Source organism: Mytilus trossulus, chromosome 8 (assembly GCF_036588685.1).
Source record: "Mytilus trossulus isolate FHL-02 chromosome 8, PNRI_Mtr1.1.1.hap1, whole genome shotgun sequence".
Taxonomy (NCBI): Eukaryota; Metazoa; Mollusca; class Bivalvia; order Mytilida; family Mytilidae; genus Mytilus; species Mytilus trossulus.
In genome coordinates this window covers 24,079,438-24,097,709 of record NC_086380.1, presented here as the reverse complement: position 1 = coordinate 24,097,709, position 18,272 = coordinate 24,079,438, and the positions used below count along the sequence as shown (strand labels likewise).

The 18,272-nt window shown below is 32.3% G+C and overlaps 1 protein-coding gene across 1 annotated transcript in view; it reads left to right on the top strand.

Annotated features, from left to right (window-relative positions):
* The window catches only part of LOC134727486 (uncharacterized), a 67,637-nt gene that overhangs the window by 34,523 nt on the left and 14,842 nt on the right, over positions 1-18,272 (top strand). The window contains exons 7-13 of the mRNA XM_063591867.1: positions 444-481; positions 2,461-2,589; positions 5,317-5,401; positions 7,404-7,544; positions 9,125-9,237; positions 14,900-15,003; positions 17,230-17,527. Coding sequence (XP_063447937.1) covers positions 444-481; positions 2,461-2,589; positions 5,317-5,401; positions 7,404-7,544; positions 9,125-9,237; positions 14,900-15,003; positions 17,230-17,527 — 908 coding nt within the window. The remainder of the gene's footprint in view (positions 1-443; positions 482-2,460; positions 2,590-5,316; positions 5,402-7,403; positions 7,545-9,124; positions 9,238-14,899; positions 15,004-17,229; positions 17,528-18,272) is intronic.

Below are 18,272 nucleotides of genomic sequence, written 5' to 3'. Positions count from 1 at the left end.
GTGAATTTGACAGATGTTTTTTTATTTGTTTCATATGACTGGGTTTTTTTTTTTCATTTTGCCATTCATGTTAATACTTTCCGTTTTGAATTTTCGTCGGAGTGGTATTTGTGTTTTACGAACTGAATACACACATTTATTTGACATAACAAAAGGACACAAGTACACTTATGTGCTCTCAATGCACAGTTTTCATTTAAATGATCATGATCCAAAATTCTTATACTTTTTTCAAAAAGAAATTGAATTTTTTTCAACAAAAAATTTATTGTCGGTTTTAGACAAAGTAATTATCAAAAGTATTTTACAGACATCTTAGTACTTTTGAAACACATCAGTACAATCATGTGACATAACAAGAAGTTGTCTTATAACTTGCTAATTCCTTACTACAGTTCCACCTTTACGGTGAAAGGGTTAATGTTTCTAAATTATAATTTCAGTGTCGATGGAAAGCAAATCCCAGAGAAAGCGAATTTATGTAAGATATAACTTAGATTGGTAACTAGCAGAATGTCATTTAGATTTATACACAGGACTAATACTTGACATGTGTAATGGCAAATCAAAGCGCATTTTTTAACATTTCAATATGAGAACAGCAACTATCTTTATAAATCTAACTTTATATAAAATACAGGCGAAATGACATAAACATCAAAAACAACCTTATCATAATGTGTTCAATATCCGTCTTAAAGTCATAGGCAAAATAGATTAATACTAGTTCCTGGTATGTGGTGCTTTTCTTCCATTTTAATCTTACATCGATTTACGGTAATATTCAACGCAATCAACTTTATTATTAACTCTATCCACTTTTCTATGGAAAAACCTATTGTATTTGTTCTGATTATTATTATATTCCGCCTTATTTTGTTCTTGCGATAAATGTTTGTTTCGCAATATGTCACTTAGATCTTTCCCATATTGTATCGAATAGTTAATCCGCTTTTAAATTAACCCTGCTAAGACGAACAATTTTCATTGTAAGAGTTATCTCCATATTCACTGTTTATCAAATCTGTGCATATTCTTCGTAACAAAACAAAATATCGACAAAAGACTTTTTCGCACTTGTTCGTTACATCTTTATGACTTTTTGGCTAATTTGGTTCGAACCGATTCGATAAAATCTAATAGCAGTTACGTACCTTTACCAAATAGATGTGTCGGTATGTAATAAACCGTTAACCGTATAACCCTGGAATGTTTTAGTTTGAGGTCTATTTGTCCTTACTTAGAAAATGAGATCATGGTCAAAGGTCATGGTCAAGTTCTCAATTTTTGGTTTTGCATTTACTCCATCACTTTTAAAGATATATATAAAAGAATAAGTGCAAAATGTTTGCCTTATTGTAATGAAGATATGTTACATTTTGTCTAAAACAATCAAATGACATCTTATGGGAGTAAGTTCCCCTGAAATGTCTAATTATAAGATTAATTGATTATTACTTCTACCTGGTTCATAATAAAGCCATATGACCTTTTACAAAAGGTTGGGTGATATATGACCTTGAAAAATGACAACCGGAAGTGACCTTGAAAAAACCGAAAGTAGCCATTTATGCATTTGTTTCATGAAAAGTACTCGGAATCCATATATTTTGTAATTCCAATAAATTAAAAGAGGGACGAAAGATACCAGATCATAAATCGAAAATAAACTGACAACGCCTGGCTAAAAATGACAAACAGACAAACAAAACTACACATTCCACAACATATAAAACTAAAGTTTTTTTTTAACCGACCCTCATTGTCAATTTCACGATATGTCAAGTCAAGATATGAGGCCGACTTAACTGTATCTGTTGTATCCTTTATCTCTTTTTCGATGGGATAGATGCGTTCAACAAAGTCACCAAATTTGAATTGTTTAGTGAAAGAACGTCATCTATATAGCGGAACGTAGAGTTAAAGGATATTGCTAAATTCGTATCTTTCTTCCTAAGAAGTTCCTGTATGAAGTCAGCCTCATAATTATAAAGAAACAAGTCGGCAAGAACTTATTACTAGAGACTAGAAGTGACATTTGATAAACCGGAAGTGGCCAATTGTCTCCTGATTCAAAGGCAAAAGTATATAGAAACTATATATTTTTGGAATGAGAGTGAAATAAGCTATTATAAGAGACCGGAAGTGATATTTACTTCACCGGAAGTATCACATTATATCCCTTATTTCACTCTAAAGCATTTAATAACCACTTATTCTTTGCATCAGTATAAAGAAATTTATGATTTGATATCAATTTAAACTTTGAGTAAACAGGAACTAGCTTTTTTTAAATAACTTTGAAAACTGATGTTGAAAAACCTTCAATTGTTCTCTATACAATTGGTTTTTAATTATTCTTCACATTTGTTTGTATCTGGATGTAGCAATCTGGACTAAAAAGATAAAATGTCAACCAGTAGTTAGCATCTTATTGACATTAAATGACAATATTTCCAGGGGAACTATACTGATATTTACCCGAATGCCTTATCGATGTATCTTCTAAAGGAAGGTAAATGGAAGATTCCAAAAGAACATATTAAGAAGTCATTTAACCAGCGATCAATAGAGTACATCTATGAGAAGGTATATTAATACAACGATTAACAACAAACTTATGAACACAAACAACACACTTACAAACATATACAACCAATTTGGTCGATGAAACTGCTGATTCAGATTTCAGCTACGATGATATCATTAGCCAATAAGTCAAAACTTCTGTTTTGACATAACTTATTCTTGATATATTGAACGTTTTGTTTACAAGTAGTTTTTAAGAGTGAATTAATTGAAAAGGTAAGGGTGTTCTACTCCAGCTAGGAATATATAAACATTCTTGTATCCGTCAATTTCGGAATTGAAGTTTCCATATACGCCACACCTCCGTACCTTATTGCCTCCATGTTACTGTTTTATGACCTATTATCATTATTAAAAATGTGTCTTATTCCATGTCTTTTAGGTTTATACATTGACAATGCATTTTTTTATGAATATGAAAATGAGACATTTAGTTATTCCTTAATATTGAAACATTTTAATGTTGTGTTTCTGTTATGTCGTTGTTCTCCTCTTATTTTTGATGTTTTCCCTCAGTTTTAGTTGTAACCCGGATTGGGGTTTTTTTTAATCGATTTATGAGTTTCGAACAGCGGTATACTACTGATGACTTTATTTAAGCCCTCCAACTGCACATGCGCCAGCCAAAATATAATACATGTATTGAGACAAACAAAAAGCATAAACAAAGTACATGTATAAGCATTTATGCATTATCAAAAAAAAAGTAAAATCACAAAAATACTGAACTTAGAGGAAAATCAATTCGGAAAGTCCATAATCACATGGCAAAAGCAAATAACAAAACGTATCAAAAACGAATGGACAAGAGATTGATTTTAACATGTTTTCCTAAGTAAAGATTACACAGCGTGCATGGTATTGCAAATCTTCCATAAGTAAAGTTCAATGTAACGTTAATCTCAAATTGTTCTTAAAATCTAAAAAAAAATGAACTCAACTGTCCCATCTTGTAGGGATATTCGTTATATTGAGCTGTATTAATGCCTTGTTTAGGTAGCACAGCATCCTACTATTAGCACTAGGTCTAGATGCAAAGTTTGTTTGTAAATATGCCCCTGTATTGTTAGCAGGGCAAAAATCAAAGACCTTTTTTCCAACTTATGACATAATGGCTATGTGTTCAAAACAGAAGGAATTTTGCTTGAAATAAAACATCTTTCATATTTTTAATACAAAACCATGACATGGGCATATGCATTTGTTGATTATTTGACTATCTTTTTCTGATAAATTGGTGTTAAAATGTACATAACTTCTTTTCTATATGTATGCATCATCTTTATAATATGAGAAAAAGATTTGGTCTGATTGCAAATGAGACTATTTTTTCTATGCAAGACTATATGCATTATGTATATTGTCGATATGAGCAATTATATATAGGTCATATGCATATGCTATAAATAAATATACAAGAACACTTATTTTCAACTATAAACGTGCAGCATTGAACAAATATAATTAGTCTTCCAAAGTCTGTATGAAATGTACCTCATTAGCATAGTGTGTTATCATTGCATTCAAGCAAGATGTTAAATTGGTATATGATTATATCTAAACACATATCATTGCAGCAAGTAATAAAGCAACATGTATTGTTGCAATTATAAACCCATCTGTGATACTTCTTTTGACACTATCATGTATGTGCTTCAGTTTTTAATTTCATCTATCAATAGATATAACATACAGTCTGGCACTGTTACCATTTCATTATTTACATGCAGTTAAAAAAATCCCCAAAACAGGGTCAAAACATTCATACTTGACAGAGCATTGCTCACTGTATGTGTATCATATTGTATACTAGTACAGATGAACAAGAAATATCACGAGGCTGCCTATAAATATAAAAAGTACGAAAACAGTCCATGAGTTTTTAACATTATATGCTCTCAAAGGATTTGGATTTTTGTTTTACTTCAATAAAGATCATTTTAGATAAAAAAAAAAAAAATTGTACTTAAAATAATTTTAAGTAAGAACTAAGTAATATAATTCCTCCTGTAAACATCTTAATTGAAAAGTATTTATTTGTTTAAGTAATTCTTTTCCAGTACAAAAAATAATTGTTTCATGTTTCATGTAAAATCCAAGTAATTGCTGGTAATTGTAAGTAAATGGCTAGTTATTCCTAGTAATAAATAGTAAATAAAAAGACTTAGTTTTAGTAAAAATAATTACTTAGTAATTTCTTTTTAGTGTAATATCTAATATAAATATACTATTAACCCAAACGCAGCTCAAGTTATAATCCCGTCCCCTTTTTCCCCTTTAAAAAATAACGTACAAATATATTACAACAGACGAGCATCAGTCAAATCTAAAAGGTTAAGCATGTAATTAACATTTTATATATGTCACAACAGGAACAACACATTTAAACAACTATAGGTAACAATTGTATGTACAACATCAAATATGATTTCTCTTGATTACAACGGCCGATAATGTTGAAGAACAAACAAAACAAAAGATCGAAGAAAGTCACATTACTCGCTTCTTCTTCTAATATATACACTCGCCTTTTCGGGTTCTTTTTATCGGTATAATAAGCATCTTCCTAGTATGTATTTGTTATTTATTAAGTATAAACTAATCGTTAGACTAATTACATACTATTAAGAAATTAAGTGTCGATCAACGGAACATCTGAATAAACGACAGTTTTGCATTGCCATGGCTCCTGATTATTAAAAACTTTTTAACTTTATTTGTTAACAGGATTTGGCTTCTGAGTTTGAAAGCGGATTGTGGTCAGATTTACAGAAAGACACAAACATGGCATATATATCTCCGCGGTTCACCGGTATGATAGTATTGTTTCATCGTACTATGAATAATAAAATGTACCAGAATCGAAACATCACAGATCAGCGTCATTTGAGAAAACATTTGTGTGTCAGTTAATTATAGGAAAATCAGTTGTACCTAAACCCTCATCAAGAAATATATGCTTATTTACCAAAAACAAATTAACCTAGATTTTAATGTACTGATAGGAGAATCAATATGAATACCAACAAAAAGAATTTTCAAAGACCTCATTACAGTGTTGAATTGACAACTTTTTAGAAAAGGTTTATTTTAAGGATCGATAAGTTTACTTAAGGTCCGGTCTCGGTGAACATCATTTCCGTAAAAATCAGGATGTGATATTCTATTTGAAATAAGCTTCAACATGTACAGCCGAAAAAACAAATGTTTATATATATGGCCGAATTTAGTAAATGCTTATTTTGAGATGAGGTCATATTATATCGAGAGGTGTCACGAATTATCAAATGAAAGACATACCATAGGAAGATAATATTATTGATTAAGGCGTTTCTGACAATACAGGGTTGTTTATACGAAAAGAAAAATCCTAAAATTATTTCATTGTTACATACAATGTACATGACATATCTAGGCATTTGTCTTTCTTTTACAATCTGCTTTATGTATTTCAAGCTCTGCTTAATAAAAGTTCAAAATGTTCAATTTAAGTTAATGCATACTCCTTTGTGTATAAAACAAAATGATAACAACCCAAGAGCTACTAATGGTTCTGGACCCCCCAAAAAAGGGGGGAAATAACTAGAATTGCCATTGCAAGCAAAAGCAGATGTCACCCTCGTCAGTCAATTACTAATACACGGCAGCCAATTCGAAACTTTAAAGGCACATGCACATGATGCATGCAATAAAACACATCATTCTGTTAATTTTCGGAAATTTAAAAAGCATTATGATAATGTTCTCATTTGTACAGTTCCCATTGCAACAGCGACCATTTTGAAAATTCAAAAGATTAATGGAAAATCTTCACATGCTAAGTAACATTTCCACGAAGTTTCATTTAACTTGGAAGACTTTCCAATTTTTCACATTACTTATGTTGCCATGACAACGGCGGCCATCTTTGAAATGCCAACCCCCAATAGCACATCTGCACGTGGTGGCTTACATTATTGACATGATTGATAAGTTCAATTATAATTGGTCCATACAATTCCGAACAATAGTCAAGACAGAACATGTGTGGAATGATAATAATAAGAAAAAGATAAAGAATCTAACAATTGTATTTGTAATTGCTAGCAATAAAGGATGGCACCCTTCCACCATTGGCAGGATAACAACAGCCGTTTTAGAAATTTCAAACTCAAAGAGTGCATCTACACATGTAAATTATCATTTTCGTAAAGTTTCTAAACGTTTTGAGCATTTTGAAATTTAGGACATTTTTGCTGATTCCATTGTTACAGCGGCCATTTGCAAATCCCAAAGTCAATTTTTATATTAACATATGCCAATCAATATTTGTGTGAAGTTAATCTTGGAGCATTTTGATTGTTTGGACATTTTTTCTGTTTCCATCATAACGGCGGCCATCTTGAAAGTGCAAACCCCCAATTGCAAATTGGGTCCATTCAATTCTGAGATCCAGAGTGGACAAGAAATTATGAAAAAAAAAGAAAAAGAAAAAAAAGGAACTCTGTTGAGGGTGCCATAATAACAATTTGTCAACCGACCACAGTCAGGGAGACATGTGACATAAAAATCAGATGCACTACATAAACATGATCAATATTAACAATTCATCGTAGATGCATTTACGTTCATATACGGAAGCAATAATGCATCGATCGTGAGGAGTTGAGACCAGACATATAAATTAAAAACGATATATATTGATAGAGCAAATGGCGGACCATAAATATACATATAATGTACAACTCGCAGACCTGTAATGAAATTGCAATATGAGCAATAAAGCATAAACAGAATCTATTAAAAGTAACAATCGTCTGTTTTGTTTTAACTAGATCATAGAGAAAGCAGAGGTTTATTTGGATATTTTATGAATACCGACTCTGACAGTGATTCCGATGATGAAAGTGAATTTGAAGATATTGCATTTGATAATTACGATAGCGAAATAAACATGCATGAAGGACGAACAAGTGGTAGGTACTACTGACAATCTAGTTGTTCAAATACTGAATATTAATTTAATGAAATAAACGTAAGAAGTTTGAGAAAGATTAAAAAAGCAAAATGATTGTATTTTTATGGGTTCATTGGCAATCAATTTGTTTTACCTATTTGTCTTAATAAATAGTAATGATTCATGCATTATTTTAACAATTACTGATCTCTTTGCAAATTGGTTGTCAGTTTTAACAAAGAACCGAGAACATTTTCAAAAAACGTTAAATGATCTTCTTTTGGAGTATACACCGTACACATTTGATGCAAAAATTATAAAATTTAAAATTACTATCATGCATGATTTGCACAAATTCGTAACAACGTTCAGTTATAGCTAAACGTGCATAATATATAGTTATCAAAGGTACCAGGATTATAATTTAATTCGCAAAATGCGCGTTTCTTCTACATGAGACTCATCAATGACCGTCAGATCAAAATAGTTATAAAGCCAAACAAGTACAAAGTTGAAGAGCATTGAGAACACAAAATTCCGAAAAAGTTGTGCCAAAAACGACTAAGGTAATATTTTCCTGGGATAAGAAGTTCCTGATATTTATGTCAACACTGAAGTGCTGACTACTGGGTTGGTGATACCCTCCGGTAAGTGAGAAAACAAAATCCTACAGTAAAAAGGAATTGCATGTGTTTCGCAAATTTAACTATTGTTGAATTACCATTGACAAATAAATCATGCTTTAATGATAATTCATATGTACCATAACACAGCAGTGAATTTACTCACACTTTGAATGACGTCAATGATACAACTGACTTTTTCTATGAGGTACAAATTTATAATAATGATTAGACATCGGAACAAACTGATCAAATTCATCAATTGGTGTAAACATGGGGAACCTATCGTATACCTTTATTAATTTGTCTCTTGTATTCCGATAATTTTGTGATATTGAGTAGCAGAGGCACACTTTACTTTAATAAAGCATTAAAAGCAGCCGTTATGACGTGAATATGAAAGCCTTGCACGTTTAAATAAGTTCTTCAGAATCGATTTGATGTGTTGCTATAAACTATTGTTATCAAATATGTGTGAGTCTACAAAGTGAGGTGTGCATTATACATATATATGTTCATCTTTGTCTACTCTCCACACGTTCCTTATTTGAGCGCTGTAACAGTAAATCATGAATGTGGTGTCATTTTCAGAATTTAAATCGATACACATTTTATGATAGTGTCGATGCGCTGTAAAAGAGTGGCAAAATATACGAAAGGTACATCCAAACTCATCATCCGCAACAAGATTCCCATCACAAACTGCCGAAAACATGCCTGCAAGTCTATCTAATTTTTGTGTGATACACTAGCACTAATTGTTAATTGGAATTGACCAACAGAAATACCTCAATTTTCTATAATCGATGTTCCTCTTATCATGTTTATACTTTCTTTATACTGTTTTATTTCGAATTCGATTAAGGACTTTCCGTCTTCAATTTTCCGCGGAGTTCGGTATATTTGTTTTTTAATTTTCACAGTGCCATTAACCATGTTAACAGTTATCTTCATGATAAAAGTATTCATTTTACAGAAAAAGGATCGAGACTGAAGGTGTCAATATCTGAGTTATATGGGCTTATATTTTTGGCCCTTTTACAAAAAGAGTATTGGAACGGAGCAAAACAGTTAGTCGAAACTGGATGCGTAAGTAATATGCGTACATTTACTATTTGAATTGTTTCCATACAAGATTGGTATTATTAAAATGGAAGCCCTTACAAAACAACCATTCAAAGATGGACTGATCAAAATACAGCATTCCGAACATGAATTTTAAAATTCTTTAATGCGTGTTTCGTTTATGTTCGTTCTACTGAATTTTGATAATAATTAAGCATGGTTGTTTAAGTGGTGCGTAGATTAAATTATTGTCCTAGATTTCTTCATTTCTTAATAATGGACTACTTTCAGATTACATTAGTTGATAAACCTTTTCTTATACAGAACATGTTGTTCGCTGGAATGTTTCTTATATCATTTCGACAATTAATGGCTCTTCAGTGATTTTTATATAGGATCGAACAGTATTTGGAAGGTCATTTAATTTACCTCAATCCAGGATAGACTCTTGAATTTTAAAGAGTCCAAATAGGATGAACGTATTATATAAACTGGAGGGAAAATATAATACAAGCCCAAACGACATAAATATTAACAAGTCTAAGTTGAAAACAACCTGTAAACCTATGATTGCGTTGGATAAAAACGGCAATTTTTAGACATGTGCATGTAACAAATATCGTTGTAGAGGGGTCTGAATACAGCACAAACAACCTTTTCAAAAAGACCAAAAGAGTGAAAAAATATATTAAACAAAACACATTTGACTAACAGGTCGAACCACTGATGTTTTTAAACCCTGTTGGCTGCCATTGACGATTTCCAAACAAATTGATCACAAATGTAACAAGATGGATCTCTATATTAATTTAATACCAAGTAGAAAACAATAAACTTGCGACAAAGATGGTAAACCACAACATCAGGTGCTTTTTTTTAAAGCCATATACGGATTTCGACAATTAATGTCCCTTCAGTGATTGTAGGGATCGAACAGTATTTGGAAGGCCTTTTAAATTACCTCAAATAAGGATAGACTGTTGAATTTTAAAGAGTTCAAATAGGATGAATGGATTATATAAACCGGAGGGAAAATATTATGCAAACCCAAACGATATAAATATAAACAAGTCTTAATTGAACACAACGTTCAAACCTTCGGCGTTGGATAAAAACCGCAATTTTTATACGAGTGCATGTGACAAATTTCGTTGTAGAGGTGTCTGAATACAGCATAAACAACATTTTCAAAAAGACCAAAAGAGTGAACAAATATATTAAACAAAACGCATTTGACTAACAGATCGAACAACTGATTTTTAAATCCTGGTGGCTGCCACTGACGATTGCCAAACAAATTGATCACAAATGTAACAAAATGGATCTCTATATTAATTTAATGCCAAGTAGAAAACAATAAACTTGCGGCAAAGATGGTTAACCACAACATGAGGTGCTTATTTTTGTACACCATATCCGGATTTCTACAACTAATGTCTCTTCAGTGATGTAAGGGATCGAACAGTATTTGGAAGGTCATTTAATTTACCTCAATTAAGGACAGACTCTTTAATTTTTAAGAGTCCAAATAGGATGAACGTATTAAATAAACCGGAGTGAAAATATAATACAATCCCAAACGAAATAAAAATAAACAAGCCTTGATGAAAAACAAGGTTCAAACCTATGATTGCGTTGGATACAAACGGCAATTTTCATACATGTGCATGTAACACATTTCTTTGTAGACGGGTCTTAATATAGCACAAACAACATTTTTCAAAAGACCAAAAGTGTGAAAAATATATTTTAACAAAACAAATTTGACTAACAGGTCGAACAACTGATGTTCTTAAACCCTGCTGACTACCACTGACGATTGCAAAACAAATTGATCACAAGATGTAACAAAATTGATCTCTATATTAATTTAATACCAAGTAGAGAACATATAAATTGCGACAAAGATAGTAAACCACAACATGAGGTGCTTATTTTTTTCATTTTTATTACACCATATCAGAATGTCGACAATTAATGTCTCTTCAGTGGTGTTAGGGATCGAACAGTATTTTGAAGGTCAGATAATTTACCTCAATTAAGGATAGACTCTTTAATTTGAAAGAGTCCACGTAGGATGAACTGATTATATTCATCGGAGGAAAAAAATAATCCAAGCCCAAACGAAAAAAATATAAATAAGTCTAAATTGAAAACAACGTTCAAACCTCTGATTGGGTTGGATAAAACCGCAATTTTTATGCGTGTGCATGTAACACATTTCGTTGTAGAGGGGTCTAAATTCAGCACTAACAACATTTTTATATATAACTCGTTAAAACATCAGCCAAACATTGTTAGATCTGTTAAATTGCTTTCGCAATTCTTTATTCTTCCCTCTCCGGGATTAGAACTCATGCTACTGAGATATCGTGACACCAAATCGCCTGCACTGTATCCGACGCGCTAGACCACTCGACCAATTTGGTTTCACAATAAAAAAAAAGCTTTCGATGGCCAGGTGTTACGCTTCCTCGTAAAGTAAAAAAATTAAAATGATTTCTAAACAAAGCACGATTAAATTCATTAACACAAAAAATTGCAATGAATTAAAAGACTACAAAATTCTGGTAAATAGATCACATTTATCACATACGAAGGTCTCGTTTGGTCCGTATTTTTAGATTTTCTTTTGTGTAGGTCTTCGCTTGTCTTGGGTTAGTATTTCATCATACGGTTCTGTGTATTCATTAGATGTTTATTTCAAGAGGATAAAATGGTTGCGGTGCCTTTTTAAGTTTTTTTATTTACATTTTTGTTTCTTCATTTTGTAATTTGTTTGTTCACTAGTAAAGGTTGGTGATCTTGTTTCTAGGGAAAAGTAGCGAAATATCTGTCGTCATGGTAATTTATACATGTCTTCTGATATAAATCTTGTAATTCTGTGTTTCTCGTTGTCTTTTCATACCTTCAACTCTAATGATATGGTTTTCTATTATTGAGCAATACAAGTCGGCTTCTACGAGTGCTGAGACTTGAAAATTGTCGTTTGTAATATTTGAATAAGCGAGTTATATTTCTGATAAATATGGTAGTTTGTAGCTTTATGGGTGAACGTTTTGGGCAAATTCCGGTACGATCAATACTCTGATCGGTAATTATTCTTCATCTGTTAGCAAACAAGTAGTAGCAGTTTTCGGCGCTGTCCCCAAACCCTGATAAATTTAAACTCTCTGTGCCATAAACTGTTTAATTCAATTTAGCGGCTAGGTATTCTGTGATTAACGACCTCTGTGCTCCATCATCAAAAATAATGCTGGCATCAGTTTATTGTCGTCCGATCTCACGGGACTAATTGCAGTTTTAATCAAAATATGTCTGGCTGCATGTGAACGTAAAACTGTGTCCGATCCCTTTGTGTTGTGTTTTCTGGTACTAACGTTCACACTATCTTCTTTGTCTATCGTCCATCATTATTACATAAACTAGTGTGATGGCGCTAATGACATTTTCTGCATGTTTTATTTAACTTTCAATCAACCAAGTTATGATGTCCGAAACAATGTCTCTGGTAACTGTTGACATCCGGTCTGTATGTACAATTACTTTGGAAAAATGTCACGAGGCGTGTCTATAATTTAAGCTTTTGTTTTGGTTTACCTTATTTGCGTGGCTATGATTTGATTGTTGATTTCGCGGTATAATATTTGTCAAAAATGTTGCAGTAGCTGTAGGATTTTCATGACAGTCTATTGAGTTATTGGTTTCCATGATTTAATGTATCCTGTTAATATACCCTTTCGTAATTCGGCCAAGCATACGTTAGTAGAACAAAATTATCTTGCAATGTTTTTTATCGAATTTCCCCTGGTAATTTGTTCAATATGGTTGATACTAATAGCGCACCGTATGAATCATAAGTTTTTTCCCAGTGATTTTGAACCTCTTGTGTATTATAATGTAATCTTTTAAATGTCAGAGGTTGATTGGTGTACACCAAGGCAACATAATATCAATAAGTGCCTGCATATATTGTAATTTATTTTGTCTTTCTTGCAACAGGGAAATTGACTTTTCCTACTTTGCATTAGTGAGCACAAAATACGTCATTGATTTAAGAGCTTCGACGTGCAGTAACAATTTCAAATGAGTCCCAAAATTATTGCCATTTAAGTATATCTTCATCGAAAGTAGGGAGATTCAACTTGGGAGTGTTGCATTCCCTTGTTCAACTAAACGATTGGCATAAATCTGACAAACGGTAGTTTCAGTTGTTCTGGCCTTGAAGTCATAAAACTTTCGAGTCAGTTTTTTGTACTAATACTCCAAAACCAACCAATCAAAATGCTGGATTGAATGTTTGGAGCATGATTTTTGTGCTCCCTCGATTGAGCACAGTTTTATTACTTCAACCTCTTGTGTTCTGTATACGAATAGTTAATTGTATGAACAGGTTGTGTAGTTTCTAAGCGTGGAGTAAATCTTTCTATTTGTGTATTCAAAGATGTTGTTTTGACTAAGATAAGTTTGTTGACTTGACGATTCCACATACTAAGTTAAATGCATACTCATCTGCTGCAACGGTCTTCGTTTCGATATCTTCATCATCCAGTTCCTGTATTATGTTCTCATCTCATAACATTAACGTTACCAATTTGCCTGCACCAGATGCGCATTTCGACAATACATGTCTCTTCAGTGATGCTCGTGGCCAAAATATTTGAAATCCAAAGCTTATATAAAAGATGAAGAGCTATAATCCAAAAAGTATAGCCAAATCCGTGAAAGGAATCAGAGCTTCGCATGAGGGAGATATTTCCTTAATTTATAATAATTTCCAACATTTTGTAACAGCAAATTTTTATAACATAAAAAATCCGCATTTTCATGCCAGTACCAAAGTACTAGCTACTGGCATGGGCTGGTGATACCCTCGGGGACTAACAGTCCACCAGCAGAGGCATCGACCCAGTGGTAGCTAACTTGCGTTATATATCCTGCTTCCGCTCCAGACTATCAAATATGTTTGACAAATCCTCCGGGCACACGGTTCCATTTTCTTCCTGTTGAACGTCACCAAATTTCTTTATCAGTCTGGAAACGGCACTTCTATAAACTGCTCGCATTAAACGCAGCTCCATATTAATCTTGGTCTCATTATCAATATCGTAGAGTGGTTGTATCGTACACAAATCTAGGCCAAGATTTGAGAACGTCTGCTTGCACTTATGCTTGTATAGGAATCTGAAAAGATAACGTGGAACAATGGTGACGTCGTGTACATAGACAGCAGTAGCATGAACATCTCATTTGCAATCCTGAACATAGTCTTAGGTTTAAGTTATTCTAATTCAATATGATAAGTTTGGAATAAGATAAATAGTATTACATCTCTATGTATTGACTGTCTTTGTGTTATTTAAATTTTACGTGATCATTTGTGAGTTGTTAGTTGGATTGATGTTAAGAAATTCAATACTATTGGTTATACGGTATGAATTTTTCAAATATGGCCCAGTGGATATATGCTTTAAAGAATTTAAAATATCTTTTGATTAAATCATGCCCTCACATAGCCTTTTTTCTAATGTGTGATAACATTTTGCTTCATGAAAATTGCAAAAAAGATACGAATGGATACCTAGTTATAGTCTGAAATTGAAAACCTAATTTATATAATAGTAACTGATGCTTAAATGAAACAGTCAAATATCATTTATACTTTGTGTAAATTTTCTAATTGCAGATTCGAATACACTATATTCTTGTTGGATGTGTTATTTTAGAAAATGTTGCAAAAAACTGGCGAACTGCTCCTTTACTACAAGACAGACTCAAGAGATTGAATCAGTAAAATTGAAATAGATTTAACTTTAAATTTCACAAATGTTATCACTCTAACGATGGAAATTAAGTATATAGTTTTTATTTATCATGAAGCAAATCCATGTGAGAATCAAATACCCTTTAACCCATTCTTATAAAAAAAAGATGTGGTAAGATTGCCAATGAAACAACTTTTCACAAGAGGCCAAATGACACTTAAATGAACAACTATGTATTACCAAACGGCCATTGTTGTTTTCAAAGTTCATACCGCATAATCAGCTATAAAATAATTAAAACGAAAAAACTAACAGCCTAAATTATATACAAAATCATGAACGAAAAACAAATATATAACAAAGCAACATACAACAAACACCAAATTACAGGCACCAAATTGGGACGGGAACATACATAATGTGGTGGGGTTAACCATGTTAGAAGCGCTTAACTCTCCCCTTACCAATGACAGTGGTTCAACAGTACAGCATAAGAACAAACAAATGCAAAAGGCTTTACATATCAGTCTTGTTAGATGGATACAAATAGAAATAACTCTTAAATTACACAGCGAGGACGTCGCTGTGTACTTTTTTATACCAACAACAAAAAGACACTAAGTATATATCTGAGAGTACTCACAGTTACTGACAGTTAGTTCAAAAGCAATAACTACTCATAAAACATTATTCATCTAAGAATAAATTATCTATCAGTGTAAATTCAAAATCAAATATATTTAGTGTAAAGATGTCGTAAACAGTCAGAGAAAGACATGACCTTGTGCAATGTATTTTGAAAAGGTAGGCAACAACAGTTCGAAACTTATAAACTGTTATCAAACACAACAAAAGTATTGATATTAAAAGGCAATTTTCTCACTTCAAATACGCATTTGTTGATACTTAAAAATCACTTTAATTTAAAAACAGATATGAGATTCATTTTTTTTTTAAATAGGAAAAAATGATAATCTGCGAGTTAAGAAGGCTTAACTTACTTAAATTGAGGAAGATGATTTACTACTTGTTTAATCAAATGATATACACACTTTTCGAATATAAAAGTTTTTTTACATGTTTTTGCTCGCACAAAAAAACTTGATACTGCTTCTTTATACAAGATTCACTGCCGTTGAAATATAATCTCTAGTACAACGCTGATTCAGAATATAAATGTCTCTTAAGGCTTTGTTTTAGATGAAAGAATTTTTTTCCTATATAAGAGGGACGAAAGATACCAGAGGGACAGTCAAACTCATAAATCGAAAATAGACTGACAACGCCATGGCTAAAAATGAAAAGGACAAATAGACATACAATAGTACACATGACACAACATAGAAAACTAAAGAATAAACAACGCGAACCCCACTAAAAACTAGGTTGATCTCAGGTGCTCCGGAAGGATTAGCAGATCACATGTGGCACCCGTCGTGTTGCTTGTGAGATATCAATAACTATATCCTTTTATACAGTGTCATCGGTTTGGCTTATCTAAACTGAATGTTTGAATCGTGTTCATTATTTCTTAAATATTCTGTGCCATTCCTATCTTTCTCTATTTCTACAAATGTCAATAATAAGCAAAATCTTAATGTCATTCAATTAGTGCTCACACTTATCTAAACGATATGTCGGTGTTTCCACGCAACTCATATATTTTCGTGGTAGTTTTAGACCAGTTTAGTCATTGAGTTGTAGTTGAACTATTGCGTTTTATTACTGATTATTAAATGTTTACTTATTTTGAATTCTTACGGTGGATAAGGCATAAAAAATCAGAAGACGCTAACCATATCGACGCATACGGCCTCGTTCCTTTTGGGTCCCTGCAAATAATACAGGTTGTGTTTGTTACCTAGACTGCGGTTGTTAGTAGGTTGGAAACCCGCTTGGGTCAGGCCAAATAATTTAAAATTGGTATTAACGGCTTCTCCATAAAGCATAAACCAAAGAGAGCGAAGACTAGTAATCTCGGAATCAGATGAATGTTTCTTGGTTTGATGACTTGTTTTCAAACGAACTGCTACTTTTAAAACTCTAAAAATCTAGCGTAGTCTTACAGTCTTGTACAAAATAGGGATGATTTACATATCGAATTATTATGTTCTTGTCCTTTATATGCATTTAATGTGCCATTTAACGTAAAGCAGCAATCATCAAAATCATCAATTATTTCATATTGTTACTATATGCATATTTCAATTTTCGATGGTAAATCGTAAAAGTTATACTATGTTTTATGTAGGGCCTTTACACAGAGGGCATCTCGAATTCTAAAGTGTATATATGAGGCTGACACAAAAACTGAAAAAGATAAACAGAATCAGAAACGAAGGCAATCTAATGAAAAAGAGACGGAAACCTCTAATAAAGTGGAAATGGAATTAGGTGAACATATTAATCATGCTGGAAGACTGTTGTTGAACCATGGATACATGGAAGATGCTATAAAGACAGAGAACAAAACCTTTCTGGACAACACCGAAGTGAAGCAGATTATAAACAAAATGTGGTATGGAACAGAGAAGAGAAATTTTAAAACGGTATATAAAATAAAAGAAAAAAAGAAAAGAAAAGAAAAGCATATAATTAAAGCGTATTGTTTAGCATTCTCTGACAATGCGTATATTGAAAATCTAACACTATAGGTCTTTATAGGCAAATAAGCTCATAAGCTAACTTCGTTTTTAGTTCGTGACAAATATGTTACAAATGAGAATTAACTGTTGTCATGAACTGGTGCGATTTTAGTTGCGTGCTCAAACAATGTGGTAGATATACACAAATTAAATTTGGATTTTTTTTTATGGTTGCATTGTTTATATCCAGCCAGCCGTGATATTTATATTAGGAATAAATCTCGCAGTTTAGTCCATCGGTTAGCAATTGCCAAGGGCAGAAATATTCAAATTGTTGATATCTTCTTACTGTCCATTTACGTTATAACTATCAGATTTCGTATAGGAGTTATTGCCCTTAAATAACAAATGTTACCATTTTTGTCATGGAAAACTATATCTTAAATGTCCAGCTAGACATGTTCTACAGTTATGTGTAAATGTTGAAATCGTTATTTGACACTTTATTAGAGTTATTGCCATTGTTTTGCGTTTTGCCTTATAACTTAAACATTATAATGGATGAATAGAAACTTAGATATGCATATCATGTTCAGCAAGACAAGATCTACATTTCATACAATATGGCGGGAATCTTCCTTATTTGAGTTTTGCCCCTCTAATGACCATTTTCACCATTGTTTTGCGTTGTGATTAAAATAGATAGATA